The 26,549-nt window shown below is 44.6% G+C and overlaps 1 protein-coding gene across 3 annotated transcripts in view; it reads left to right on the top strand.

Annotated features, from left to right (window-relative positions):
- Nucleotides 1-26,549, top strand: part of RIN2 (Ras and Rab interactor 2) — a 206,063-nt gene that overhangs the window by 80,629 nt on the left and 98,885 nt on the right. Inside the window, exons 1-2 of one of the 3 annotated variants that reach the window (XM_055265696.2) lie at nucleotides 10,992-11,717; nucleotides 14,499-14,591. In XM_055265696.2, the coding sequence (XP_055121671.2) occupies nucleotides 14,535-14,591 (57 nt within the window). In that variant the 5' untranslated portion in view covers nucleotides 10,992-11,717; nucleotides 14,499-14,534. Of the gene's footprint in view, nucleotides 1-10,991; nucleotides 11,718-14,498; nucleotides 14,592-26,549 lie in introns of those variants that run through there. The other 2 variants (XM_063634164.1, XM_055265698.2) reach the window with 2 other exon arrangements.

Genomic DNA, 26,549 nt, shown 5'->3' with positions numbered 1-26,549 from the left:
ACTCCTGACCTCAAGTGATCCACCCACCTTGGTCCCCCAAAGAGCTGGGATTACAGGCATGAGCCACCGCACCCAGCTGATAATTTTTTTTTTTAAACGGAGTCTTGCTCTGTCACTCAGGCTGGAGTGCAGTGGCGTGATCTTGGCTCACTGCAACCTCCACCTCCCGAGTTGAAGCAATTCTCCTGCCTCAGCTTCCCGAGTAGCTGGGATTACAGGCGCATGCCACCATGCCCGGCTAATTTTTGTATTTTTTTTTTTTTAGTAGAGATGGGGTTTCACCATGTTGGCAAGGCTGGTCTCAAACTCCTGACCTTGTGATCTGCCCACCTCAGCCTCCCAAAGTGCTAGGATTACAGGCGTGAGCCACTGCACCCGGCCTAAATTTTTAAATTCTAAAAAGATGAGTTAACTGAGTGTGGTATTGCACACCTGTAGTCCCAAAGGAGTCTGAGGCGGTAGGATGGCTTGAGTCCAAGAGTTTGAGGCTATAGTGAGCTATGATTGTGCCACTGCAGTTCAGCCTAAGCAACAGATTAAAAATTAAAATTTTTTTAATAAATAAAAAATGGGTTGCAAACAGGGAAGCAGAATGCTGGTGCAGGCCTGCAGGATGGAATGAAACAGACACAGACAGTGGTGATGCAGACATTTAAATCACCCAACACATTCCCAGCAGAATGTGTCCTTTGGTGTGGGCCTGCAGGATGGAATGAAGCAGAGACAGACAGTGGTGATGCACAGACGTTTAAAGAGCTGCTGAAGCCATTAAGGTCGGCGCAGTCCAAGGCCTGAGTGAGTGCAGAGGATGGGAAGGAAGATGAGTGACGTTTCAACCAGAAGATTCAGCAGAACTGCAGAGCGACTGATGTGAGGAGGAAAGTGAGGGCACAGCCAGGGTCCCTCCCTCTGAGGCTTTGAGCCTGGGGTTGTCATTAACAGAATAGGGAGCGAGGACTTCAGGGGAACGGAATGTGAAGTGGAAAGTCTGCACTGGAAACTAAATTTCAGAGAAAGAAACCAAAAATGACTGCTTCTTGTACTTTTTTCTAGACACATATTTCTGAGTATAGGAAAAGAGGAAGCGGACTCCACAAACCCTTGGCTTTTGTTTTTGTTTTATTTTTTTTGATCCAGGCAAAGTAAGTAATTGCAATCCAGAAATAATGCACAGCTCTGCCATCTGAAACATCTGACTTCTATCCTCTGGTTTATCTTCAGGCCGTATAAATCTTTTGCCTATGACTGAAAGATTTGATTTCTGTCTACTCTCTGTGTATACCCCAATGAGATAATAAAGGGGTAGACTATAATTCAAAAAAAGGGAAGAGGAGAGAAAAGGAAAGACTCCTAACTAAGAGAATAGGGCTTCACTGGGAAATAAGGCCTGTGGAGAAAGCCTTGGTTAAAATGGAAGCTTCCAGATGTAGGGAGGGCTCATGTAGAGAGAGGTACCACACAGACTATGATGGCATAACAGACAGGCGAAATGGGGATATGTGAGTAATGCCCTTTATAAATCAAAATACCACATACCTGCCGGGCGCTGTGGCTCACGCCTGTAATCCCAGCACTTTGGGAGGCTGAGACAGGCAGATCACTTGAGATCAGGAGTTCGAGACCAGCCTGGCCAACATGGTGAAATCCTGTTTCTACTAAAAATACAAAAATTAGCTCAGTGTGGTGGCGGGTGCCTGTAATTCCAGCTACTCAAGAGGCTGAGGCAGGAGAATCGCTTGAACCCAGTGGGGCGGAGGTTGCAGTGATCACACCACTGCACTCCAGCCTGGGCAGTAGAGACTCTATCTCAAAAAAAAAAAAAAAATACCACACACCGAGTGTACTGGGGCATTCATTCTTTTATAGCCAGACCCACCCATTTGGATTACGCCAGTGAGGACTGTGAAGAGGTCAGTTTGGCCCAGTTTGCTTTACTGATTTCAGCAAAAGCACTTACAGCCTTCTGGAGGAGAGTAAGAAGATAAGGTCTTCAGGAAGATAACAGCATTAACTTCTAACCTTCCCCCTTGCTGGAGATGCTGTTACAGCCACCCAAAGAGAAGGACGCCTTGTTTTACCAAGAAACTCAGCTTCTGGGTGATTCTCAGGCATGTTATCTGTCTTCCTATTATCTGCAGTAACTCGAGGTCAACGGATGTTAATTGCAGAGAATTCATAACATTACCCCAGCCCCAGAGAAAGTGTGCATATCTCAGACACAAGGCAGAGGTATTTTTCAGTGCTTACTGGATATGTTTTGACTCCCAAGACAAGAATGTTTGGAGGGGAAAGGCATCTGGTTTGGAATTGAGAGTGAGATTTCAGAAGTCTAAGACAGTGGGTCCATAGTGCAGGGTTATAGTGTTGTAGACTCACCCCGTGAAAGAGCCATAAGGCAGAGGAAGGAGCACAAGAGCCAGGATGCTTCTCAGGAGAGAGCCTGACCTCTTGCTGGAATTCAGAGCTAGAGAGAAATGAGGTTGCAATAGGGCTGTTGAACCTAAGCCCACCTGCTTTCTTCAAGTGCCACAAGGATGTAACTGGGCCCACACAGGACCGAACCTTACACTTTTGCAAACCAGGATTGGATGGAGGGTGGGAGAGGACTAAAAGCAGTGGTGGGGCTGGGCACAGTGGTTCATGCCTATAATCTCAGCACTTTGGGAGGCTGAGGTGGGGGGATCGCTTGAGCCCAGGAGTTCAAGACTAGACTGGACAACTGTAGAGACCCCTATCTCTACAAAAAAGTCAAAAAATTATCCAAGTGTGGTGGTGCACACCTGTAGTCCCAGCTACTGGAGAGGCTGTGGTGGGAGGATCACTTGAGCCTGGGAGGTTGAGGCAGCAGTGAGCCATGATTATGCCAGTGCATTCTAGTCTGGGCGACAGAGTAAGAGTGTCTCAAAAAAGAAAAATAGTAGCGGAAGCTGCGTCCATTCTGTTGTGAGCCCTAAGATGATCCTACCTGCCACCCAGTAGTCCCCTAACACCTGAGATATGCACTTTGTCCTATCCTAGCCTCACCCCTCCTCGTGGAAGGAGAAGTTTTTGGAGCAAACAAGCTGTGCCAGTCTTGGGCCCACATCCCCTCCCTGCCTCGCCCATGCTCCCAATGCCCAAAGCTCTGGAATCTCTTCCTGCATGGCCCAAGCCTGCTTCCACTGCCTGGCAGGCTGTCTCCCAAGCCCCTGGGCCCATGGGCTGACTCTGCTCCTGGAGTAGCATCCGTACGCTGAAAAGTGTGGGAGGGAATGAAAGATGAACAGCACTTGGACATGAAGGATGGGGTATCCACAGAACTATTGGAGGGAGAAGAGGGGTAACAAACCAGGGTCACCCCATGTCCCCATGTTCAGGGACAAAACACTGACGAGTCTGAGAATTTTAAATTTAAACCAGGTTTCCCAAGTCCTCATAAAGGCACATTTGTCATGGTAGGAGAATAGAACATACTTTAGTTTACAGTTTGTTCTCTTGATGTATAATTTTTTAATATTCAGACATAAAGTATATGTGAACTTCCATCTGTCCTCTTGCCTCAGTCCCTGAAAATGCCAGTGTCCACCCAGCATCCTCCTGGGTGGCATGAAAACCCAGACACAGGCAATGATGCTGTCTCTACTGTCCACTCAGGCCATCCATCCATGGGCCCACTTGACCCTCCATGCTTTACTGTTTTCCATAATCTGACTCTTTTGCTATCATTATGACTCAAAGCAGTCTCTCTTGGACATGAGTTTGTACCCACCCTCAAATAGTTTCAGTGGATAAGAGGAAATCCTGCTTCCTCCCCTGTACCTTGGGCTCCACGCTAACCACACCTGCCCTGTCTGGCCTCACTGCCGGAGGAAGGAGTCAAATGTCTGAACAAGAGGATGGAGTGAGGTAGACCATTGAGAGGAAAACCCTAAGCCCTAGAGAACCTGCAGAGCCTAGCAGAAATTATGTGGTAGTCACAAATAGTGCAAAACTGAGTAATAGGAAACTGGATTTGTGAAATATCCTATGTCCTTGTCACTCCTAACAAAAAACATGAATGCCATTGGTCAACCAAGACAGACTTTTAAACATGCCTGAACTTCTGAGGCACAATTGCTGCCACCAAAACCACCTTTTTGGTGATGGCAACAGATATGTCTGAGAGCATTACATGGATTTTTATGACTCTTTCATAGACACACAAAATACTAAGTTATTTCGGAGAACTGTTACTTTCTTTATGCTTTTCCCTTGCTCATTTCTGGAGTCCGGTTGTGTGATGGTGTTAAATATTAATACATGTTATTAACACATTTACTATGTATAGAAGGTGTCATACTATGTATAGAAGGTGTCATACTATGTATAGAAGGTGTCATGGTATGTTGTTATTTTGATATTAGACACTGTGCTTCTGCTGACTGTCCACATGGAATCTGTGGGCTTACAAGGAAGACATTCTTCAGAGGAGGCCATCTTTTCTTCAGCCCACTCCTTAAAATCTCCAGCATGGAAATTTTAAGGCTCTAATCCTATAACACATGGATGCAAGGACATGCACAAACACACAGCGTGGTCAATTTGCCTCACTGGTCGATATATTTCACTGGGAGTTTAGCACTTGTTTCCGTGGACTTTTTTCATTGTGTGATCTTCAGTGCTGATGTGTTGGCTTGGACAAACACCCAGAGGCTTCTCTAGAATTCCAATTTGTGCAAAAATGAAAGGGCTGAGAAACATGATTGGCTAGGGACTTGTAGAGAATAAAGTAGGTTTGTATGCTATAGAGAGAGGAGAGATCTTCAGATCATAGAACTCTGTAAGGAAAATCCAACCACAGAGAGAACATATGGACTTCCTAAACTCTTTCATTTCTTTGGTATTTCAAAGTGGTATCAAAAAATATGTATTTTTTCCAGACAAGGTGCAGTGGCTTATTCCATCCCAGCACTTTGGGAGGCTAAGGCGGTCGGATCACTTGAGGCCAGGAGTTCAAGACCAGCCTGGCCAACATGGCGAAACTCTGTCTCTAACAAAATTACAAAAATTAGCTGGGCATGGTGGTGCCCACCTGTGATCTCAGCTACTCAGGTAACTGAGGCAGCAAGACAATTGATGAACCGGGAAGGCGGAGATTGCAGTGAGCCGAGATCACGCCACTGCACTCCATCCTGGGCAACAGAGTGAGACTCTGTCTCAAAACAAAAAAAAATTTCCAGCATGTTTTGTGGGTCAACAGCATGGTATGTGTGTTGTTGGCATTTTATCTGATCTAGGGATTCTTAAAGATAAGCGTGGTTCTTCCTATCATCTTATGCTTTAGAGGAAGTCATTCTTTTTTTTTTTTTTTTTTTTTTTTGAGACAGCGTCTCACTCTGTTACCCAAGCAGGAGTGCAGTTGCATGATTAATATAGCCTTGACCTTCTAGGCTCAAGCGATTCTTCCACGTCATCCTCCCGAGTGGCTGGGACCACAGATACATGCCACCAGGCCCAGCTAATTTTTTGTAGAGATGAGGTTTTGCTGTGTTGCTGCGCTCAAGCGATCCTCCTGCCTTCGCCTCCAAAAATGCTGAGATTATAGATGTGAGCTGCCGCACCTAGCCGAGAAAGTCATTCTTTAAAAACCCTTCTCTTTAGCCTAGACGACTTCCTTGTAAAATCCTATGTGTTTACTCATTCAGCAAACATTTACTGAGCACATACATACCAGGAAGCACGTAAGGTATTAAAGACACTACTGTGAACAAGCAGATGAGATCTCTAATGGCTGGTTCCATAAAGGAAGATCTTTTCTTCTTCTCCTCTTCAACCTCCATAGAAATGGAACCCACTAAGTCTAAAATAACAGACTGAACATATGGCTTCCTTTTACTATTCCCGATGGCAGCATTTTACTTGGTTAAGATGAGAGCCAGAAATATTTCATGTCCTACTAGTGACAAATAATGTGGTTTCGTGGATAAAGCACTGGTTTCAGTCTAGAGATCTAGTTTCTTACTTTTGCTATCTTTTATTACTTAAGTGTATGAAGAATCAAATAAAAGCCACCTCTTCAGAGACCTTGTGGTTTAGAATTGGTGAATTAAATATAGTGGTAACCTGGAATTGGTTCTCCCTGCTCACTAGAGCTGATTGTTAAATTTTCGTGAATTTTCCAAGTCTGTTGATGTCACATTGGTAGCTTGAAACCAGCCATGATGGGAGTATTTACACCACAAAATAGGCAAATGCTAAAACCCGGGGCTTTTATTTCCCAGAAAGCCAATTGTTAAACATTTCCCTGCACATCACTAAATAAAGGGAAGGGTAAACACCCTAATGGTGAAGGGGAAAGTTTGGAAAGACGTCAGCATATTCATGGTCAAAATGAAGGAAAAGAAGCAAATTAGTACATGAGATTCCAAGCAAGATGTATCCTAGAGGCTAATTTATTATATAGGAATGATGTTACTCTCTTTTTCCTTCATAGCACTGGTTGTCATGACATTTTGACCCAAAACATTGTATTTTATTTCTTTATTTTTTAAAAGAGACAGAGCCCGTCACAGAGTCACCCAGGCTGGAGTGCAGTGCTGCAATCAGAGCTCACCACAGCCTCAACCTCCTGGACTCAAGAGATCCTCCCTCTTTAGCCTCCTGAGTAGCAGCTGGAATTACAGGCATGCACCACCACACCTGGCTAATAGACCCAGGACACTTTCATGTAACCCTGTGGACTTTATGTTCTTTACTCCACTAATGACATAGGCTGTTAGTAAACAAAACAAAAAACATTGTAAGAATAAAGACTTTTGTGTTTAGAGTTTCAATACTCCATTGCTGGGCCAAAGAATATTCCTAGAGTTTCTGTGGAATTGCTTCTACTTTCCTTATTGACTGTCTAAGAATTACAGAATCACTAGTATTGTAGCCATTTCAAAATGAAATGGGTGAGGATGCACTCAACAGAATTTGTGATAGATCCAAACATAAATTGATGAATTATATCTCGCTTGTAATTCTGGAAAGTGAAAAAAACTTGGTCTGAGAAAAATGATACTGGTAGAAGAAAACCTGATGACAGCTGTCACTAACTACGCCCAGTCACACTCGTTATGACGGAACAAATGACGGAAGCATCAATCTTACAAAATTCGGACATTCCAAATGTAACCCAGGGAATTTGGAACTTCATAGAAATAATGAAAACAGCCAACACCTCACAGGGCAGGAACCTTAAACAGTAAAGTTTCATGAAGATGAAAATCTTTTTGATCAATCACATCTCTTTTACAAAGTTTACAAGGAAAGTATTCATCCCTAAAACTGTTTTCTATAAAATTAAAATTAAATGAATAGCTGTATGAAAAAACCTTCATACCACACACAAAATCCAAAGCTGCCAGATTACAACCTCTAATGAAAAATAATCACCCACATAGACTCTTTTACCATCATGGACAGAGAGCCTTGGAAAAGAATGCTCTAAACTCAAGTGCTGACAGGTTGATGAGTAGACCCTGAGGAAGTCCCAGAGTGCGTGGCTTCTTTGTCCGTGGGATTCTGTGGATTATGAGCTGAGGTGCCTTATGACACTTCTGCATTGCATTGCATGAAGTTACTGCACATGTGTGTTGTGTGACCACTGATCACATGGAGCTTTTCGAGTGAGGAGGTTTGGAAATATTGTTGACCCTTGAACAACACAGGTTTTCAAACTGCACTAGTCCATGTATACACGGGTTTTTTTCAATAAACATACTGGAAAATTCTGGGGGAGATCTGCAACAATTTGAAAAAAACGCGTAAGTTGTGTAGCCTAGAAATACTGAAAAAATTAAGACAATGCTAGGTATCTTATGAATGCATAACATACGGGTTAATCGGTCGTTTATGTTATCAGTAAGGCTTCTGATCAGTAGTAGGCTGTTTGTAGCTAAGTTTTGGCGGAGTTAAAAGTTGTACTCAGATTTTTGACGGCTCCGTGACTCAGAACCCTTACCCCATCCATTGTTCAAGGGTCAACTGTACACAGACTTTTTAATGACCTTGCGGGTAGCCAAGGGGAAGCCACCCCTCTTTCCCTGTTCAATCATATTCCAAGTGAGTTGAGACCATCAGCCCTGAGGCCTGGGCCATGGGTGCAGGCAAAGCCATCAGTCAAGAGAGGAATAGGGATGCCTGCAGGGGTAGGGAAGAGGGACGCCTCAGGAGGCTATTTCTTAAATGGCCCAAGGGGGAAAATGAGGGCATTGGATAGGAGGTGAGAGAAGTTTCCTACTCCAGAAAGGGAGGACCTTTTTTTTTTAGACCTGGTCTCACTCTATTACCCAGGCTGGAGTGCAGCAGAGTGATCATGGCTCCCAGCACCTTTGACCTCCTGGGCTCAGGCAATCCTCCTGCCTCAGCTTCCCAAGTAGCTGGGACCCTAGGCACTCACCACCATGCCTGGCTCATGTTTTTATTATTATTTGTAGAGATAGGGTCTCCCTATGTTGCCTGGGCTGATCTTGAACTCCTGACCTCAAGTGATCCTCCCACCTCAGCCTCCCAAAGTGCTGGGATTACAGGCATGAGCCACCATGTCCAGTCAGAAAAGGGGGACTTTCTAACCAGCAGAGGAGCCCACCTGTTGCCCGCGGGTGGCCACATGGCCAGTAGCTACATGGGCACCAGCAGGGCTTCTGTGGTGTGGACAAGATGAGAGTTTCTATGAGTCTGTGAACCAGTTTTCCAAGGAAAGAAGGCATGGACTTCCACCGGAATTAACCCCATTTACAGGCCAGTCCTGTAAGTGGTAGAAAGGAGTTTTAACCACCCCACCTCACAGCACCTTGTTAAAAAAAAAAAAAAAAAAAAAAAAAGGTTACTCTTAGAAAAATTGAGGCACTGGACATCGTTCTTAATTCCATTTTTAAAATACTTCTTAATTTTTTTATGTGAAAGATAGGGTCTCACTATATTGTCCAGGCTGGTCTCAAACTCCTGGCCTCAAGCATTCCTTCTGCCTTGGCCTCCTAAAGTGCTTGGGATTATAGGCATACGGGCATGAGCCACAGCCCCTGGCCAACAAGAGTTTTTAAATAGGATTAGGACCAGGCGTAGTGGTTTATGCCTGTAATCCCAGCACTTTGGGAAGCCAAGGCGGGAGGATTGCTTGAGGCCAGGAGTTTGAGACCAGCCTGGGCAACATAGGGAGGGAGACCCGGTCGCTACAAAATAAAAATAAAAAGATGAGTTGAACGTGGTGGCACACACTGGTAGTCTCAGCTATTCGGGAGGCTGAGGTGGGAGAATCACTTGAGCCCAGAAGGTTGAGGGGCAGTGAGCCGTGACTGCAGCAATGCACGCCAGCCTGGACAACAGAGTGAGACCCTGTCTCAAAAACAATAATTAAAATTAAAATTAAAACACTGTTGTTGAGTAAGTAAGGGGGCTGGGAATACAGTTCTTTGCATACGACTTCTTTCTTTCTCATAAATTAGCTTGTCTTTTCAATGAAAAGTTTTCATGACCTTCAAACTTAAAACTTTTTTAAAAGATGACTGTTGGGTGAGGGAAAACCTGTGTCAAACAGTGATCCAAGACACTTAAAAAATTTCTTTTAATTCACATAGTTTGAATTGTCAAGTCTGATCCTGGAATAACATTTTTCTGTCCAACGTGTAAAATATTGGGTAATACGAAGATAATTATGGAAATATTCAGAGAACTTCCCTGGACCCAGACACAGAGCCACCTCCACTTCCTCCTACCTCTTTTAGAAAAAAACAAAAAGCATTAAAAGGAGAGATGACCTGTCTCCCTGGGAGCTGGTTAAGGGACCAGGCAAAAAAAAGTGAGATGCATTTCTTAGATTTGGACTTGACCTGACAGGTCCCCTAGGGTGAGTCACTTTTTCCTATTTCAGTCAATTTGGCTGTAAAATAATTACAATAACGAGGTCTTGTTTACTGAGACTGAAGTCCGTGCTGCCTGGCCTCATTCAATGGCTAGAAAGAAAAACTGAAGGCTGTGATTAGAAAGCTTCTGTAGCCAACCTCATGCAGCGCAGAGATGAGAATCCAGGACTTGAGTACGCTAAGTGTCTTTTAAGTCAGACCTGTGAGTAGTGGAATCCAGATAATTGCTTTTGTTGCTTCTCTTGTGGGTTTGCACTTGTGACCTAAAGTAAATAAAATAGGATAAAATAGGAAGTTGGGGTAGGGGAGAAGAGATTGGGCTGATGTTGGTCAAACGATACAAACTTTCAGTTCAGAAGGAGGAATAAGTCCAAGAGCCGTGTCGTGCAACACGGTGACTGTAGTTAATACCAATGTATTGCGTATTTGAAAATTGCGGCCGGGAGCAGTGGCTCATGCCTGTAATCCCAGCACTTTGGGAGGCCGAGGCAGGCGGATCACTTGAGGTCAGGAGTTCAAGACCAGCCTGGCCAACATGGTAAAACCCCACATCTACCAAAAAATACAAAAATTAGCCAGGCGTGATGGTGCACGCCTGTAATCCTGGCTACTTGGGAGCCTGAGGCAGGAGAATCACTTGAACCCTGGGGGCGGAAGCTGCAGTGAGCTGAGATGGTGCCACTGCACTGCAGCCTGGGTGACAAAGTAAGACCCTGTCTCAAAAAAGAAATACAAGCAAACAAACAAACAAACAAAAAAAACGAAAAGAAAAGAAAATTTTTGAAGAGAGGAGATTGTAAGTGCACAAGTGCACTCAGGACAAATAAAAAGCATATGAGGTAATGCATATGTTAATTAGCTTCACTAAGCCATTCTGCAATATGTATACCTATATATTTCAAGATGTCATGTTGTATACCATAAATATAATTTTTACTGGTCAATAAAATAAAATCCTTCCCCCAAAATAGGAAGGTTACGCTGGACTAAAGAAATTAAGAGAAGAGGAGAGGAGCGGAGGGGATGGGAAGGGTGGGGAAGGGAGAGTAGAGGTGGGCGGGGAAGAGGCGAGGGGGGAGGGCAGAGGAGGGAACAGGCCTGTCCTTAATCCTTCTCAAGCTCTCTATCTTGCCAAGATCTGGCCTGTGGCCCGGCACAGCAAAAGCTGGAGAAATGCCAGTGACTCAACCCAGTTCCATTGATCAGTGAACTGGAAATCGGGGACTCTGTGTTTCAACCCCAGTCGGCCAGCCCACAGCCAGGGTCCAGGTGGCGGCCTCAGCTCCTGGCCTCAGTGGCTGTCGGTAGAATGGGTGGGGAGCCAGCCTCCAGCAGTCTCACATAGCAGGCAGGCAGCGCAGCCTGGAGCCCAGCCAGGGGACGCAGGAATCCTTTCTGCTTTTTAAGGACAGACTTTGCTTTACCAGAGCAGTCGCTCTTGGGGCCACATGGAAAGCCACCACTGAGTTTACTATAAAGTGACAGAGGCTGGTGTCTCTAGGAGAATGAGGAATAGTCACTTCCTGCCTTTGTCCATTAGCGCCGACCAACGCGACCAGCTCCGTTTACATTCTTTCAGTGGTGTTGTTGAAAGGGCTTGGCAGCTCCCAAATGTTTGCAGTGTCCTTAGTCCCAAGAGGGCTGCCTTCTTTTTCTTCTTTTTTTCTTTTCTTTCTTTCTTTTCTTTTTTTTTTTTTTTTTTTTGCTAGCTAAAAGCTAGTATCTGGAAAGATCTACCGGACGTGTTGGACTCATTTTCTCAAGAATCCACTCTACCCTTCAGGGAAGCCGGGAAAAGAGCACGCCTCCAAACCAGTACAAGTCTGGAGGAATTTCACAGCCTCTCAAACTACGGTACCCTTTTTGTTTCTTAGTCCAGCCTGTCACTGGGGTGGGTTTCAGCATGAAGCTGCTGGGGTGACATCTGTGGGGAGGTGTGGGGAACCGCAGGTGAAAAGAAGTTATAATTTTAAATTGTATTAAATTGCTGTCAATATTGAGTCAAGGTGTCTAAGTTATGGTTTGGGGAAGGAAACTATAGCTAACTATAGCTACTGCAGAAAGATCTTAAACCAGAACTCCTTTGGGGCCCTGAAGAACTTTTTTTTTTTTTTTTTTGAGACAGTGTCTTACTCTGTCACCCAGGCTGAAGTGCAGTGGTGCGATCATGGCTCACTGCAGCCTCAACCTCCTGGGCTCAAGAGATCCTCCCTCTTGAGTAGCTGGGACTACAGGAGCACGCCACCACGCCCATCTAATTTTTTTTTTAATTTTTTGTAGAGACAAGGTCTCGCTATGTTGCCCAGACTAGTCTCAAACTGCTGGGTTCAAGTGATTCTCCTGCCTTGGCTTCCCAAAGTGCTGGTCATGAGCCACTGCACAGACCAAGAACTTTATTTTTCTGGCCAAGGACTTTATTTTTTAAAATAATAATAAGCTATGTACTGTCTGCTTGAACTATCGGATGGCCCCCAGCATTTAATCCCGTGGGATGTACCTGCTGCTGCACCTGGCAGTGTGTTCCTGTCACCTGCTCTCATCTCCCTCTTGGAGCAGCTTATGAAGGAGAGATGCCACCTGCATCTTTTGAAATGTGATGGATCTGCCTGCCCTGAGCAGAATTCAAACTGGATGGTGAATTGAGGACTGCTGGAGGTTAAAGTGTGCACATGCAGTTTTCAGGCAGCTAATTAAAATAAACTAGTACACTTCTGGAACCTAAACTGCTCCAATGCTATAGGCAAAATTCCCTGTCTGCCCTGGCTCATCAGAAAGAGTTTATATATGGAAAACTTCAGAACAGAACAAAGAAACTTAAGTCTGGATGAGGAATGAAGTCTTGGCTCTCGTTTAGCAATTCCTGAACTGCCAGGTGACATCAAATCCCCTGCCGAAGAAACGTCTGAAATAAAAAGAATTCCAGACATTAGGCCTGGTTTAAAGCAGGGTATGCTTTTTTGTTTGTGTGCTTCTGGGTCTAAACAGGTCATGGTTTGCTCCCCAAGGTGACAGTGTGGCTCCCATTCCGTCCCTAGTTCTGAGCATGGCACTGTGATTTCTTTCTGGAGTTGCTCCAACCTGTGACCTTTGCTATGAGTGATGAACCCCAGAACCTGAACTTCTAGAGTCAGCAAAGTCGCACACTGCCTTCTCAGGAGGTTTCTGGAACGTTGGCCTTCATCCCAGCAGGATCACAAGTGGAAAGAAACACAGGGAAGACACCGTCAAATCTTTAAAGTGGCCACAGCACGGAGCACTGACACAAAGAGACAATGGTTCTGGAAGGAGGGGTGGGATGCTCTGTGTCATTATTGTTTTCTAGATGGGATTCCGTGCACAGGCCATCACAACTCACTGTGAGTGCAAGCAGGGGTGCAAATCGTGGGGCCAAAAAATACCTCTCTGCAAAGATCCTTGCTCACTCACTGATATGCGCTTCTCAGCTATAGATTCATGCTTTTCCACTTGTTGAAACATCCCTAAACGTCGCCCTCAATGTCCTGTTTGTGTCGCTGGCTCTCTGCCACTCAGCTAATAATGAAACAGCCTCAGTGAACCTGCAGCAGCAGCTGCCTTAGCTTCAGTGCCTACCCACCCCTGCAGCTGAACCACTTTGAATATTCCTTGATGGTGCAAGAGACAGTCTCACTATTCCCTTCACTGGCCCTCCTCCGTGTCTGTCACTGTTGGCATGAGCTACATCCTGTGCATGTTATGGCGAGAAGGGATGAATGAGGAAAGACAGGGTGGTTTTATACTTGATCTTGGGACAGTCACTGGGTAAGGAAGGGTTTGGGGGTGCTCCCCCAGGCCCCCCTCAATGCATGAAGGCCTGAGCCAGGTCAGCTGGCAGAGGTGTGTATATGTTTAACTTAGAACTGAATGTTGAAGGTTTTGTGACCCAAAGGGAAGAATTATTGGGATCTGATGCCCTAGCAGGGGAAACTCCAAGCCCAAAAAGCCACAGTTAGAATTTAGAACTGTGTTGTTACCCTGCCTCTAAGTTTTCCTCTACGTTCAACTCCCCTTTTTTGGATGATCGTGAAGCTGTTTACATGTTGTCCTCTTCTGTGAACTGATCCCTGTAAACAGTGACAGGATTTTATCCAAATATTTCTGATTTCTAAGGGAAAAATAGAGCGATTTCTTCCCAGTGCCCTTCTGTTGACCTTGCCTGGGGGAGAGGCCAGCAGAGCTAAGGATGACCTCACCCCGTTGCAGCAGGATTTCCTGGGTTGTATGGAACCTCCTTCTTCAGCTGTCCCTCTGTGATCAGCCACATTCAATACATAAACTTTCAGTGCAGATGATGGGGACGTCTAATATTGGTTCCGTTCACATTTCAGCAGGAGGTCAAACACACAAAGTAATCATTATGCTTCCTGAAGTCCCAAGGACCTTCGACGTCAGCGGCAGAGGTGGGAGGTGGGCTGGTGAGGTGGGGCAGTCTAGGAACTGTGCTGGTGGGGACAGGAAATTGGTCTGAAGGGAGATGTAAGGGCTTGGTGGGAAATAAATGGCACTGTGTTGCCGACGGAAAAAGATCTTGGCAGGACTGTTGTTGTGAGTGTTCTGTGGCTTAGAAAGGAATTTCCTACAGGCTGGACTAACCATTAAAAATGTCTCTACCTTCAGCAGTCCCCGGCGTGCAGTGGAGCCTCGCTGGGGGAAATGTCAGCTTGGACCATGGGTGCCCGCGGTCTGGACAAGCGAGGAAGTTTCTTTAAGGTAAAAGGAAGCCTTGATTGGGATCTCAAATCGTCAGCTTGCTGCCTGAGCCTGGGAGCTGCGGTGCTCCGTGGAGCTGCTGAGGGAAGTCTGCTCTCTGAGCCAGCACCAGCTAAGGGAGCTTGCCCGAGCCCAGCTGCTGATTGTTACCAGGGCTTATAACAGGTTGCGGGGTCTGTGATTTAGTGCTTTCATACAGGCACAAGACTTGGGCATGGAGAGGGGCCGCGCTGTGCAAGACGGCTGAGGCTGTCTTTATTTGAGAGCTGCTCAGTTTGTCCTTTTTCAGCTGCAGGGTTTTATGGTGGAAGCTGGACTTTGCTTTCCAGTGAATCAATGCTGTCGTCCATGTGTTCTCTCCTTGGCTTGTTTGTATGAATCACTGAAGGGCTCCAAAACAAACAAACAAACAAACAAAAAACAGCTTCCTGGACCGCACCTTAGAATGACGAAATATTTTTTTCTGGTATATTTTATCAAACATCCCCAAAGGCTTCTTACGATAATGAGGAAGCATGATTACAACTGTCTAACTCTTCTGTGTTCCTATTGATGTTAATGGGACTAAATTACCTTGCTAGCTTAATGAGATAAGATTTTAAATGGGTGTTTTATGTACTCTGTGTGTGTGTATTTAATGAAGACTTGGTGGTCGCTTCTGATTTACACTTGGGAATCAATTCCCCTCTTGTGGCTTTTTGCTTTGTTTCCTTTCATTCACCCTTGAATTAAGGCATCCTCAGTATAGAAAATTTTGAAAATACAGAATTATGTTTAAAAAGGTAGAAAAATGGAAGTAAAATATGCACTTGAAATCTGTCATAGGCAGTGTTCCAACACCAGGTCTTGTCCTCAGAGGAGGAAGACGGAGGAGATTTTATTACTGAAGACAAGTGACTATGTTTAACAATTAACCAACCTTTATGGGTTGGAAGTATCTATTAACACTTATTTACATGTTTCCTGTTTCCAAGAGACCAAAACTGATATATTGTGTCAACTGTTGGCTCTACAAAAAAAAAAAAAACCATCAGAAGAACCTGCTGATAAAGCAAAGTTCATGAGATTTACTGAAATAAGGAAGAACATCACCAGGACACATTCTTATTCATGTCTAAGCCAGGGGAGATTAAGAGGCAGATTTATAGGATTCGGGGATCTAGGCCCAAGTCCTTCAAGCTGCATTTTTCAAGGTGGAGAACTAATTTGATTTCAGTGACGTCTATGCCACAATAGCTTGGGACTGGTGGATACAGCAAGACTAGGATATTGAAGAGGCTCTTGACAAGTAAACCCTTGTTTGGTAAGTGAGCTGTTTTCCCAGGTGAGCAAACTGCTTGCCAGGACAAATTAGTGTGTAGACATTTCCTGCAACAAACAGTGAAGTTATTTATTGGTTTACAGCCTTAATTTTCTGGGCAAGAAGATCCTGGAAGAAAGAGTTAAGTTATGTTGACACAGATGGTCTCAATTATCAATCCTAATAGTTAAGCTTTGTGGACAAAGTAGTCTCAGTTCTCAAATGATTTACTCACTTTTGATCAAACCTCTATAACCTCCACCCATTGGAGGCAAATGAGAGTAAGGAGCTCCTCAAGTCCCCTGTAGATCGAGAGCTAAGCCCACCAGGTTGCCCAATTGTCATCCTCCAGGTTCCTGAGTTGCATCTGATGCTGAGATATTTATTTCCCCCTGTTAAGAGGGATGATCCAAAACCTCTCCTTAACCCAAAGCACTGTCTAGATCAGCCTAAATATCGGCTAGTCCATAATTACCACCTTATGATGGTCAGAAAGCACAGTGGAGCCGCATCTTACATAGTAGTTAGATTTTAAAGTCAAGGCAAAAGAAGAAAATGGAGGCCAGCCACGGTGGTTCACGCCTGTAATTCCAGCACTTTGGGAGGCCGAGGTGGGCGGATCACTTGAGGTCAGGAGTTCGAGATGAGCCTGGCCAACATGGCGAAACCCCATCTCCACTAAAAATACAAAACTTAGCCGTGTGTGGTGGCCTGCACCTGTAATCCCAGCTACTTAGGAGGCTGAGGCAGAAGAATCATTTGAACCTGGGAGGTGGAGGTTGTAGTGAGCCAAGATCGCACCACTGCACTGTAGCCTGGGCAACAAAGCAAGACTCCATGTAAAAAAAGAAGAAGAAGAAGAAAAGAAGAAGAAGAAGAAGAAAGGAAGAAGAAGAAGAAGAAGAAGAAGAAGAAGAAGAAGAAGAAGAAGAAGAAGAAGAAGAAGAAGAAGAAGAAGAAGAAGAAGAAGATTGCCTTTGAACATTTCTTAGGAAGGTGCCCTGAGGGGCCCAATGTACTACCTGTCATCAAGTCCATTGTAGCCAGTTTTTCCTGCAGTTCTAAGAAAATCATATTTGTTTTTATTTGAGTTTTCAGTGGGACAGCGGTTAAGTCATTGACTTGTATTTCTGGGCTATGCTATAGGAAAGAACCAATCAGGTGAGAGGTGAGAGGCCTGCCTGACCCTGCCAAGGGTGAGATCTGCCATGTAACCTCTCCTGGGTCAAATACTCATGAAAATATTGGCAAAAGCACTTGCACTATTTAACTTGTCTGTAATTTTGTGTTTTTGGCAGAGTTTAAATTGTTTAATTAATTAATTTACTTATTTATTTTATTTATTTATTTTTTTTGAGACGGAGCCTCGTTCTTTCACCCAGGCTGGTGTGCAGTGGTACAATCTCGGCTCACTGCAACCTCTGCCTCCCGGGTTCAAGTGATTCTCTGCCTCAGCCTCCCGAGCAGCTGGGATTACAGGCACCCGCCACCACACCCAGCTAATTTTTGTATTTTTAGGAGAGACAGGGTTTCACCATCTTGGCTGTGCTGGTCTCAAACTCCTGACCTCGTGATCCACCCGCCTCGGCCTCCCAAAGTGCTGGGATTAGAGGCGTGAACCACCGTGCCCGGCCTTGTTTAATTTATTTAAATCAGATTCTCCATGTAAATGATATAGCTACTTTATACTTCTTTCTTTCCTCTTTCTTTCTTTCCTGGAGCTCCCGGGCTCAAGCAATCCTCCCACCCTGGCCTCCCAAAATGCTGGGATTACAGGCGTGAGCCACTGCACCCAGCCTCCTTCCTCTTCCTTCTAGACATGGTTATTCTTTGCTGTGGCAATTATTCCATAATTAGTCACCAGCATTCACATGTAGTTCTCTGTGAGGAGAAGTGAACTGCCCTTTGGACGTTCAGTACTGACTCTTTGCAGGTTCATTTGTAACAAGCTGGAGGGGAGTTCGGTGCTGAGATGGACTGTCACCCAGTGGGCACCTTCTGGGACCCAGTGGCCCTGCTCTGACTCACCATGCTTTATTTCAGTTCTCACCTATTAAGTGCCCATGAGCAGCCAAGCTCTGTAGGTGGCCAGGGAGAGAAAAAGCAGAAGCCACCCCTAAACTCATGGAGCTTTCAGTCTGGTAGCAAATAAAGATATTAATCAAACAATCACAGCACCAGACACATAATTATAAATCATTTTTTAAAAATGCTTCATGGGAGATGTAAAAGGAGCTCTGAGAGTCCATAACCTAATCTGGGGTTCCAGAGAAATCTTTCCCGAGGAAGCCGCCTTTGACTTGAGAGCTGAGGTCGACATTATACTATTTAGGAAGATGGTTGGAACTAAGTTTTGGAGTGACTCTTGATGCTACCGCAACGCACTTCTCAGCAGATACCAGTGATGCCATACAACTGGAGGGGATGCTTTCATAAAGCGTGAGGTTTCCTGGTCACATTCTTGGCTCACAGCTGAATTCCACATGAGTATTATCCCTCTCTTGGCTATTAGTGCTCATGTGACTTTGTGTAAAGCACAGATAATTGGAAGGCAATCATTGGACCTCTTTTTCATCATTATCCTCCCCATCCAGTTTGTGTTTCTAAACCAGAGTTGCTAACCACTAGTAGTTAGCACTAGTAGTGATTTGTGGTTTCCCATCTGTCCTGGCTCATGGACATGACTCAGATAGGCTGGAGGACACGAGGTGCGTGGATAACACACAGATTATCTGAGCATTCTGGGATCACTGAGATACCCCGTGGTTACTGTGGAATCGCATCCCAGAAGCTCCGACCACATCCATCTATGCAGATAAACCCATTTTCCAGTCACTCACAGCACCATTGTTAATTTTCCACAACCATCTGGGAAAAGTAGTATCTTCCTGCCCCACAAAACACATGGCAGAGCCGGGCGCCATGGCTCACACCTGTAAATTGTAGCATTTTGGGAGGGCAAGGTGGGCAGATCACTTGAGGTCAGGAGTTTGAAACCAGCCTGGCCAATATGGTGAAAACTGTCTCCACTAAAAATACAAAAATTAGCCAGGCATGATGATGGGCGCCTGTATTCTCAGCTACTCAGAAGGCTGAGGGAGGAGAATGGCTTGAACCCAGGAGATGGAGGTTGCACTGAGCCAAGATGGTGCCACTACACTCCAGCCTGGGCAACAGAGCATGACTGTGTCTCAAAAAACAATAAAACAACAACAAAACACATGGTAGGGGAGAAGGGGTAACACATGGTAGCCAAAGTTACCTGTTTTTAAGTAATAAATGTGAACACCTACTGCTGTCAGATTTCAAAGGTATATTGAACAAAAGAGTTTGTATAAGAAAGATGTCATCTAGGCTGGGAAAGCTATTGGTAGTCTTGAATTAGGGGCAGAGATGCTCAAAGTTATCTTTGATCCCCTCTTTCCCTGAATCCCATGGCTTCCCCCAAGCCACCCACACTCTCCCTACCATCCAGGCTCCCAATGCTGGCAAATCCTCCTCTTTAAATTTTTTTTTTTTAATTTTTAAATAGCTTCTCTTTTTAAAAAGATAGAGATGGGTTCTCTGTGTTGCCCAGGCTGGTCTCAAACTCCTAGCTTCAAGCAATCCTCCTGCCTTGGCTTCCCAAATCCCTGGGATTTCAGGCATGAGCCACCACCCCTGGCCTAAATCCTCCTCATGTCTCCAAAGTCCTTGCCTTTCTTTCCTGTCCTGTAACCACCTTTCCTGTCCTATATCCTGTCCTTGCCCTTCTTTCCTATCCTATATCCACTTGGCTATTAGTGCTCATGTGACTTTGTGTAAAGCACAGATAATTGGAAGGCAATCATTGGACCTCTTTTTCGTCATTATCCTCCCCATCCAGTTTAGGTTCTCAGTCTTTCATTTGGTTCTCATTCTTCCATTGTTGGCATTATAAATGATGCCTATAATCCACCCACACCAACACTGTACACGTTTCTACTGATCCATGTCACCTGCTTGAAGACCCTGGCTCCTTGCTGGGCACAGGACCAAGTCTGTACCTTGACATTCAAAGATTTTCAGGCTGTGCTTCCACTTTCCCAGAACTCTTCCTCCACTGGTCCTGCCTCTGCAGCATTGTGAGTCTCTCCTGGGGTCCAAACCCACCAATCCCTGCCTCCAGCCTTGCCCACCACCCTATCCCTTACCCCTCCTCACCATCAGCCTCCCAACCACCCTTCCAGGCTTTAGACCCACTTTATCCACTGAAAACAGAGCTCTCATGGGCTGGGCTGGTATCTTCCTTTAGTCTTGTCTGAAGATCAAACTGTGGGAGAAATGTTATGTATGAAGGCCTAGCTGTGGTCTCAATGCAGTGCCAGAAAATAAACTTCAATTCATAACTCTGCCATAAGGGATTTGTTCTTTCCTTTTGTCATCATGGCTCTGATCCTGAGAGGGATCATCTTATAGCAAAGAATGGTGCCAGAAGAGAACCAGGGTGAATTGTCCGGTCGACAGTTCTAATTTCTTACCAGCATACCTTTGGGCTTCCTGACAAGCCTGCCCTCCCCAGCCTCAAGTGTGTAGAGTACCCCCTTTCTAAGTGGCTGCCTTCTAACCTTCCTTGGCCTCTGGGACAGGGTGAGAGTTGAGAGTTGCTCTTACTAGACCAAGAAGAAAATGTGTTTTAGCTTACAGGGATCCTACCCTCCCGGGCCTCAAAACCACTCATGCTGCAGAAGGATCCCTGAACCTAGGTTCACAAACCAACTGGGGTCATTCAAAGGCCCAGCCCAGCAGCAGAGGCCCAACTTGAGAGGCCCTCTTTGGTCATGTCTCACAGGTTGGATAAGAAGGTGCATCACAATTGTGTTTCAGAAACAGAAAACCTGTCATTATATTTCAGAGAATAACAGAAGAGTTCTCTGACACCACAAAGACTAGACCTGCGACTAGCTTTGAAGAAACCACATTGCCAAACTCTGGCTATACCAAATAGATGAACCAGTGGGTGATGATTTACTTGACCTCTGCTGAGTTCCCTTAACTATTGGTCTCTTCTTGGCATTTGAAAAAGTATTCAATTTTCAAAAATTCTGTCTGCCAAGCAAAATTTTTCAATCATCTAGAACTGGTACAACTGCACATCTCAGGCCTCAGGGATTCCCAGCAATGGAGTGTTCAGATTTTTTGTTTCCGGATAAGTGGAAACTCATTCATCTGCATGCACAGTAACAATGTACTGTGGACAGAGATTGCAGGGGCATGAAAAATAATGGATAGAATCAAAAACCACATTTTAGTCAGTAATTTTTTTTTTTTTTTTGAGACAAAGTCTTGCTCTGTTGCCTAGGCTGGAGTGCAGTGACATGATCTTGGCTCACGGCAGCCTCTGGCTCCCAGGTTCAATCGATTCTCCTGCCTCAGCCTCCCAAGTAGCTGGTATTACAGGCATACGCCACCACACCCGGCTAATTTTTTGTATTTTTAGTAGAGACAGAGTTTCTCCATGTTGGCCAGGCTGGCCTCTAACTCCTGCTAGTCAGTAATTTCATTGAGCAAATCCTTACATGGTTCTCTGGATGCTCAAAAGCCATAGAGATGAATGTTGCCCCCTTGGCCTCCCAGCAGATCCCCTGGACTATGAGTAGACAGAACATCACCTGCCCACTGTCCAGTGAGTCCACATCCACACAATGCATCAGCCCACAGGTCTTTCAGCACCTTGCAGTGGAAACAGCAGAGTGAGTAGAGATTTAGTCACAGTGACAATTTACTCATAGTAGTATTGCAAAGTATGCCTCACACCTGTATCTGGATGTGTCTTTTGTTTTCCATAAATAAATTCTTCATAGACACTGACACCTGGAGAGGCCTTAGAGCATAGAAACAATAGCACCATAGAAAACAATGTAAGCCGCAGATGTAATTTTAAGCATTCTAGTAGCCACATTTAAAACTTTAAAAGGAAAACAAGTGGAATTAATGTTAATAATCTATTTTATTTGACCTAATATATCAAAATATCATCATGTCAACACATGATAGATATAAAAAAGTATTAATCAGATATTTTACATTCTTTTTTGTACCACTTTTTTTATTGACAAAAATGGTATATATTTATTGTGTACATGTTATTTGAAAACATGTATTATTCCGTGTCTTTGAAACCCTGTGTGTATTTTACACTCAGCATGTCTCAACTCAGACCAGCTACATTTTGTTGTTGTTGTTGTTGTTGTTGTCGTTTTTGAGACAGAGTCTCTCTCTGTTGCCCAGACTGGAGTGGAACAATCTCTGCTCACTGCAACCTCCGCCTCCTGAGTTCAAGTGATTCTCCTGCCTCAGCCTCCTGAGTAGCTGGGATTACGGATGAACAGCCACCATGCCCAGCTAACTTTTTTTGCATTTTTAGTAGAGACAGGGTTTCACCATGTTGACCAGGCTGCTCTTTAATTCCGGACCTCAAGTGATCTTCCTGCCTCAGCCTCCTAAAGTTCTGGGATTACAGGTGCGAGTCACCACACCCAGCCAGACCAGCTACGTTTTTAAGTGCTCAGTATCCACACATGGCCGGCAGCTGCCAGACTGGACAGCAAAGGTTTAGCTGGTCTAAATCCCTTCCTTTTACAGATGGGGAAACTGAGGCCCAGTTTAGGCTACAGCAGGGATGGGAGTCAGACCTGATCTGACATTGCTCTGTGGCTTCCTGACCCCACGTGACCTCCTGCTCTGGTTCTTCTGTGACTGTCTTCCCCCTTTTCCAGCTCCCTCTCCCAGAAAACTCCATCTAGAGAGGTCATAAGAATGGTGGTCTCTCTCTGCAGGAGCTGTTGGCTTTTTTTTTTTTTTTTTTTGAGTTGGAATCTCACTCTGTTGCCCAGGCTGGAGGGCTATGGTGTGAACATAGCTTACTGCAGCCTGGAACTCCTGGGCTCAAGCTATCTTCCCCCATCAGCCTCCCAAGTAGCTAGGACTACAGATGCATGCCACCATGCCTGGCAACTTTTATTTTAGTTTTTGTAGAGACAGAGTCTCACTTTGTTGCCCCGTCTGGTCTTGAACTCTTGGGCTCAAGTGACCCTCCTGCTTCAGCCTCCCAAAGTGCTGGGATTACAGGCATGAGCTTTGGTGCCCAGCCTGTTGGCTATTTTTGGATGCACACACATGCCTCTCACAATTTGTTCCAAACATTTCCAGGACTCAAGTCAGCGCCCCCAAGGCATGACTTTCTAGGAATGCTATGAGCTTATTGAACAGAAATTCCTCTTCATGTTTTCAAAAAGCAATGGATTTCATGGTTTTATAAATGGTTTTTCCAGTACATTGTGGCCATTCATTTCTGATGCTAACAGCATGTGTTGTTCCAACACATGCTCTTCTTCACCAGGGGACTTCGTTGTTTAAAAATCAGGAGTGAAGTAGGTTGCCCAGGTTCCCCTCAATGACATATTTCTCCAGGCTTCCCTGTAGCTCTACGTTTCGTATTAGAAGGATACCAAGAAGGAAAATGTAGTTTTGAAGGACTATTGTGTCAATGTAAAATTTTGAAAAAGTTAAAATACGACTCTTGTACAATATAGAATGAACACCTGCCAAAGCTTTAACTCACCCATTTATGAGGAAACCAGAAAATAGTAAAGCTGGTTCAAAAAATGCTTTGACAAATGATGTATTTGTAGTCAACTTAGAAAGGCAGTCTGTGATAAGTTTGCTAAGTTAAAATCCAAACTGGTAACATCCTACAAGGCAATAAAACTGTAACCTTTGGTGTTCTCCCTTTTTAAAGAACAGAAATCTGCAGGCTGGTATATAACCTCACTGTGTCTGATCTCTTCATTAATACCACATAAGTCAAACACAGATACATTCCTCTAGACAATTAACTAATCCATAGATAAACTTGTTAAATCATGTGCCGGCATGGCAATGAAAGGACAAACTCAAATAAATAAAAAGGCCCTTTCATCTAGAAGTTTTAAAACCCTCTAATAAACAACTCTGGGTGAAAGCAGAAATACAAACTGGAATTACAGAAAAAGGACACAAAATGATAAGCAAAACACTACCTATCAGAATCTATGGTATACATTTAAAGCAGCAATCAGAGGACAATTCATAGCACTAAACACTTTTTATCAGAAAAAACATGCCCCACCTTTTTAATCTATTTCCAAGTCTTAGTGTTTCTTAATAATTACTGCTGAAATGGTTTATTCCCAGCCACTTCTATTATGCCTCTCCTTTCCTTGTTCCCAAATATCCCCAACAAAGGATTTTTGCCTTAAAAAATCAGATGTCTTCAATGAGGTTGAAGAACTATGTGACAGCTAGTTCTATGTTTATTGACTTAAATACTGGTAGAGGATTCCTGGGCTCTTTTTCATGGTGTAAAATCCTCACAGTGATGCTCTTGGTGTTGCTCTAATCCCTAAACTCAGATGTGTACATATATATGTCCACTGGTCCCAGGTGAATTGGATGGAGAATAATTTCCCAGCGTAACAGTCTTTCAAATGTCTTTATGGTGGCATGTAGAAAACCATTTCCACAACATAATCTGAAGCTGTACTATCTATTGCTGTGTAACTAATTACCCAAAATCTTAGTGACTTCAAACAGCAAACATTCATACCTCAAATTTTCTGTGGGTCAGAGATCTGAATGCAGTTTAGCTGAGAGCCTCAAGCTCAAGGTCACTATGAGATTTGGGAGGAGTTGGTGGCCAGGGTCATAGTCTTATCTGAAGGCTTGACTGGTGAGGAATCCACTTATAAACTAACTTGGCAGACCTCGGTCCATTGTCAAATGGTTCTCTCCACAGGGGTGGCCTCAGGACATGGCAGATGGCTTCCTCACATGGCAAATTAAACAGGAGAGAGCAAGAGACATGGAAGTCACAGTCTTTTTATAACCTACTCTTGAATGGTACCCCATCACTTCTGCTATATTCTATTCATTGGAAGCCAGTCAGTAAGTCTAGCCTCAGGAGCAATTACTCAAAGGTGTGAATATCAGGCTGTGGCTTACACTGGGAACATGTTAAAGGGCGCAACATAGAAAAACAGCTCAGTCACAAACTCAGCAACCTGCAGGGCCAAACAGAAATAAAATGAGTGAGTGGGCCTGGCATCAGACAGGTGGGATTGGTGGGGACTGTAACAAAACTGGAGCATACAATCCCTTCTAGAAGGAGAAACTGCTCTCTCAGTTCCAACCAATTCTTGTCATGCAAGAATGAATGTGGGCTTTTTGGTTTTTTCAAGTGAGGCCAGAAATCTAGATTTTCGTGTAAAATAATCCCAATTTAAAAACTATTCTGGCTGGGCATCATGGCTCATGCCTGTAATCCCAGCACTTTGGGAGGCTGAGGCTGGCAGATCACTTGAGGTAAGGAGTTCAAGACCAACCTGGCCAACATGGTGAAACCCTGACTCTACAAAAAATACAAAAATTAGTCAGGCGTGGTGGCGCATGCCTATAGTCCCATTTACTCAGGAGGCGAGGCAGGAGAATTGCTTGAACCCAGGAGGCAGAGGTTGCAGTGAGCCGAGATTGTGCCATTGCACTCCAGCCTGGGCAACAGTCTCAAAATAAAAAATAAAAAAATAAAAACTATTCTAAAGTCAGGTACAGTGGCTCATACCTGTAATCCCAGCACTTTGGGAGGTCGAGGTGGGAGGATCACTTGAGCCCAGGAATTAGAGACCACCCTGGGCAACACAGGGAGACCCTGTCTCTACTACATTAAAAAAAAAAAAAAGAAAAAACAAAAACAACAACAACAAAAATTAGGCTGGGCACAGTGGCTCACGCCTGTAATCCCAGCACTTTGGGAGGCCAAGGTGGGCGGATCACCTGAGGTCGGGAGTTCCAGACCAGCCTGACCAACATGGATAAACCTCGTCTCTACCAAAAATGCAAAATTAGCCAGGCGTGGTGGCGCATGCCTGTAATCCCAGCTACTTTGGAGGCTGAGGCAGGAGAATCGCTTGAAGCCGGGAAACAGAGGTTGCAGTGAGCCGAGATCACACCATTGCACTCTGGCCTGGGCAACAATAGCTCTGTCTCAAAAAAAAAAAAAAAAAAAAAAGAAAAGAAAGAAATGTACTTCTTGGATTCCACCCCAGACCCAGAGAATCAGAAACTGCAGGATAGGGCCCAGCTCTCTCCTGGTGATTCTGATGCTCAACCAGGTGGGAGAACCACTGCTCCAGACCCTATATTTCAATGAGTTAACGGGACTATACAAAAAAAATAGAAACGCCTTCATTCTCAACCTAGCTTCATGTCCTTCTCTGGAAAATGGAATGATACCACCTTACCAGCTGGATTGTAACTATCTGTTTGTTCAGATACAGTATTTTGATGATTTCAATCAATAACTCTGCAAACTTGGTGTTATTACTGGTGTCTTTTCTGTCTGCTTTCCCCCACCCCCCTCCCCACATTTTATTTGCTTTCTCAAAAGCATCTGCACACAGATACACGAGTGGAGATCCTCAGAGGCAGGGTGACTCAGCCAAACAGAACCCTGCAACATGCGCTGGCAAAAGTGCTCCACCCAGCGTCGGACACCCGACCTTGTCATTTACCCAAGGGTACTAGTGTGCTAAGATTCAGGGGCAGCTCTTCCCCCCGCCAACTAAACCCCGGGGAAAATGAACACTCAAACTCCATTGTTGGTA

This window comes from Symphalangus syndactylus, chromosome 24, assembly GCF_028878055.3.
Source record: "Symphalangus syndactylus isolate Jambi chromosome 24, NHGRI_mSymSyn1-v2.1_pri, whole genome shotgun sequence".
Classification (NCBI taxonomy): Eukaryota; Metazoa; Chordata; class Mammalia; order Primates; family Hylobatidae; genus Symphalangus; species Symphalangus syndactylus.
The sequence above is the reverse complement of the archived record's forward strand: the minus strand, read 5'-3'. Positions and strand labels throughout refer to the sequence as shown.